This window comes from Echinops telfairi, unplaced genomic scaffold, assembly GCF_000313985.2.
Source record: "Echinops telfairi isolate 266 unplaced genomic scaffold, ASM31398v2 ScPeMD7_12;HRSCAF=54, whole genome shotgun sequence".
NCBI classification, from domain to species: Eukaryota; Metazoa; Chordata; class Mammalia; order Afrosoricida; family Tenrecidae; genus Echinops; species Echinops telfairi.
Genome location: NW_022103909.1, coordinates 5618649 through 5622573, shown reverse-complemented (window position 1 = coordinate 5622573; position 3925 = coordinate 5618649). Strand labels below are relative to the sequence as shown.

The 3925-nt window shown below is 45.2% G+C and overlaps 1 protein-coding gene across 1 annotated transcript; it reads left to right on the top strand.

Annotated features, from left to right (window-relative positions):
• Positions 1 to 1929: 1929 nt before the first annotated feature.
• On the top strand, positions 1930 to 2946 carry LOC101661117 (olfactory receptor 8S1-like). Its single transcript, XM_030884751.1, has one exon. It carries the CDS (start codon positions 1930 to 1932, stop codon positions 2944 to 2946), a length of 1017 nt encoding a protein of 338 aa, XP_030740611.1.
• The last annotated feature ends 979 nt before the right edge of the window (positions 2947 to 3925 follow it).

The following is a 3925-nucleotide window of genomic DNA, read 5'->3' as shown; positions in this document are numbered from 1 at the left end:
TATGTGTGTGTGTGATATATATCACAGTATTGAGGAAGTTAGCATTTTTCACATATACAATTTAGTGACACCAATGACATTAATTGTGTTGCATAACCATAATCAATGGAGGGAAAGGGAGCCACTGTGTTAGAAACATCAAGTTTCTGTTTACCTCTATTAACTAGTTGAGTTAAACATGTCTTCAAAAACTTACTTTCTTCTTGATTTTTCTCTTAGCATGGCTTTTTCTATTAGTGTCATTGATTTCAGGCTTTAAAAATTAACCAACGTAAAATGAACCGGAAAGAATCTCCTAGCTGTGAAAAGTAGTTCTGAGAAGACAATCGGGAAGGTAGTTGTCATAATCCAGGTCTGGGTCCCAGTGAAATTGTGGATCCAGTTTAAAATCAGGACTTAGACTTTTTTAGGTTGGTCACTAAAGACGATAATAAAGCACAAAACCCACCCCCTGCCATCAAGTTGAACCTGCTCATAGTGGTCCTAAGGACAGAGTAGAACTGCCCTGAGGGTCTCCACCACCACCAGTCTTCACAGGAGGAGAAAGTCTCCGTGTTCCCTTAATGAAGCACACGGAAGGAATAAAATACCGATTGAGCACTTGATCATCATGTTATAAAATAGTAAGGTTAAAATTATTCTATCAAGGTCACCAAACTAAGGAGGTTAGTGTGAGAGTCCACTCCAGAAATTTGTTCTCCAGAATTAAAAGGAATATTTGAAGTCCATGTCAACCAGAAGGTCGCTGGGGCTTGGCATCCTTCGATGATGGTGAGTGATGTGTGTTTGCTGTTGCATTCTTTTGTTAACCACGTGCAGTAGATAGGATGAGCCCCTTGTATAGTTGTGAAAAATTGAGCTTTGGAAAGGCTAAGTAACTTCCTAGGGGCTCACAAAACTTTCAATCTCCAGACCCAATTAAAAAAATTAAAGCACAATACAGTGATGAAAATACAGCTATTAATCACACGTCACCGCTCCTCTTTGTCCTTAGAACAGTTTCTCACTGTGCTGCTGCCCCGTTGGGAGAGCTATGGGGGAAGAGCACTGAACTGGGAACAGAGCTGGCATTGAATTCTTGGTTAGTCACTTGGTTAACTGTGTTATGTACATTGTCTCATTGTCCGTGGAGCAAATCCCCCCCCCCCATCTCCGAAAATACTTTCTAGCTTTGCTGTATGGGATGGGAAGAGAGGAAGGTGCCCTTCAAAGGATCCTGGACTGTTTGGAAAGCCCCTTCTAACCTCCAGCAGCATGTTTCAAGCCTCTTTTCCATTTCACAGATGGTGGCCTAGTAGTGCAATGGTTACGCACTCAGCTGATAGCTGCAAGGTGGCCAAGGTTGGTGGTTTGAACCCACCAGCAACTCTGAAAGAGAAAGATAGCATTCTTCCAGTGTAGCCATTAACATTCTTAGAAATCCTAGGTGGACAGTTCTACTCTGTCACATCGAGTCACTGTGAATTGGAATCGACTTGGCAGCATTGGGTAGGGTTTGATTTGGTGGGGGTGGTTTTCCATTATTTTTGTCCAAAACTCAGACTGTCTCAGATAAGATGAGTTCTAAAGTTCTGGACTTCCAGACCAAAAGAAGAACACTAAAAGGGTTGCAACTGAAGGTGTCTATGTCCTCATAGACATACTCTTCATGGTCCAAGCATGTAATCTGATTTAAGTTCTCAAGATGTGTGTATATTCACCAACAGAGTTAGTGACAACCATGGAGGAGGGCTAAGGGACAGAAACCTTGAAAGTCACCGTTGGAATTAGCTTCTGTTTTCCTTTTCTAACTGTAAAGTGAAAGTCCTATTGCTCAGGATGATTTGGGCAGTGGGGATGATAGTCTGATCATTAGAAATTTCTTAGCTGACTGACCCGTGACATGTGGTAGTGCTGATTTCCTTCTAGGGATAGAAACTGTAAACAACTATGAATAATCGCACTGTCATCTCGGAGTTCTTCCTCCTCGGGCTGTCTGCTGATCCTCGTGTTCAGGCTCTGCTCTTCGTACTCTTCCTGGGGATCTACCTCCTGACCTTGATGGGGAACTTGGTGATGATCCTGGTGATCAGAGCGGATTCTCACCTCCACACCCCAATGTACTTCTTCCTCGGACATCTGTCCTTCCTCGATCTCTGCTTCTCCTCAGTCACCATGCCCAGGATGCTACAGAACTTCTTGTCTCAGACGAAAGGCATCTCTGTGAGGGGCTGCATCACCCAGAGTTTCTTTTTCCTTCTCTGCGGGTGTTCAGAAGCCAGTCTTCTCTCCGCCATGGCTTATGATCGCTACGCTGCCATCTGCCACCCTCTGCTCTACTCTGTGATCATGAACGGACCACTTTGCATCACCATGGTCAGTGCAGCATGGGTGACTGGGTGTCTGAACTCACTGGTGAATCATCTTTTCATCGACAAGTTACATTTTTGTGGCTCCAACCTCATCCCCCACTTCAGCTGTGAGCTGCCTTCATTGTTCCCCCTGTCCTGCACGGATCCTACGGCCAATCAATTGCTTCTGGCTGGGTCAAGTACATTGCTAGGGCTGCTGACCCTTCCCCTGATTCTCTTCTCTTACTCCAGGATTCTCTCTGCCATCCTGAGCATTCGTTCCTCTGGGGGCCAAGGCAAAGCCTTCTCCACCTGTTCCTCCCACCTCACTATGGTTCTCTTGTTTTATGGGACAGCTCTATTCAGGTACCTCAACCCTCCCTCTGGCTCCCTGCTGGAGCAAGTGGTGTCCATTCAGTACAGTGTGATCACCTCCTTGCTGAACCCTCTCATCTACAGCCTCAAGAACCGGGAAGTGCAGGCAGCACTACAGAGGATGCTGCGGCAGCCAGCATGTTCCTTAGGGAAATTTGTCGCTCTGTGGTGGTCAGTCAGAGAAGGGGGAGAAGCGCTCTTCAGAAATGGAAACACCTTCCAAGGGAAAAAGACATTTTAGGTCAGAGTTTCTAAAAGGATCTTCTCCAAATCGGCAGTATCAGCACCACCTTGGAGCTTGCCGAAAATGCAGATTCTCTGGCCCCAACCCAGAGCTACTGAATCAGAAACTGTGGAGACAGAGCTCAACATGTGTGTGTTAACAAGTCCACCAGATGATGATCAGGCATGCTCAAGTGTCTGGGGATGTGCATCCAACCTCAAGTGTCTGTCACAGGAGCAAAACTAAAGATAGATAGATAGATAGATATGGTTATGGATATAGAGATGTACACACACAAAGAAAGTTTTATTCCAAGGAAATGGCTCACATGGTTGTGGAGACTAGGAAGTCCCAAATCCAAGAGTCAGGTATCAGACTGAACACCTCCTGACTCCCATGTTTGCAGAGACTGAAGAACTCAAATCTGCAGTCAGGTGATAGGATGCTGGTTCACATCCCAAGAACCAGAGATGAGAGTGTAACCAGTCAGATGCAGGACTGGACAGCTTTGCCAGCATAACCATAGATGTTGGATACAGACTATACTTCCAAAGAAACTCTCTTTTTCAACTGATTGCTTCTATCAAATCGTACCACCGACGACCGTTAAATATCTGCCAAACCACTGATGATCACAGCCTAGCCAAGTGGGCACAATCCATTACTGATCACATCAAATTTGAAGAATGAAACCGTTGTTTGAGACCAGTGTTTCTCAAAGTGAAGAGCTCTGGTGGCATCGTGGTTACGTGTGGGGCTACGATCGGAAAGGTCAACAGTTCAAAACCATCCAGCGCTCTGAGAAAGATGAGCTTTCTACTCCTATAAGCAGTTATAGAGGGAGAAACTCCTGGGCCAGTTGTACCCTTTCTAATAGGGTCGTTGTGAGTCCGCACCTACTTGCTTATAGTGAGTTTGGAGTTTGTTTCCCCACCTGGGCGGATGTGTACTTATCCTCAATTATGGACTATGGTACATATAATTTTAATTGCCAGGG

Coding starts and splice junctions, on each gene's coding strand:
- LOC101661117 (XM_030884751.1), top strand. CDS start 1,930: ATGAATAATCGCACTGTCATCTCGGAGTTCTTCCTCCTCGGGCTGTCT.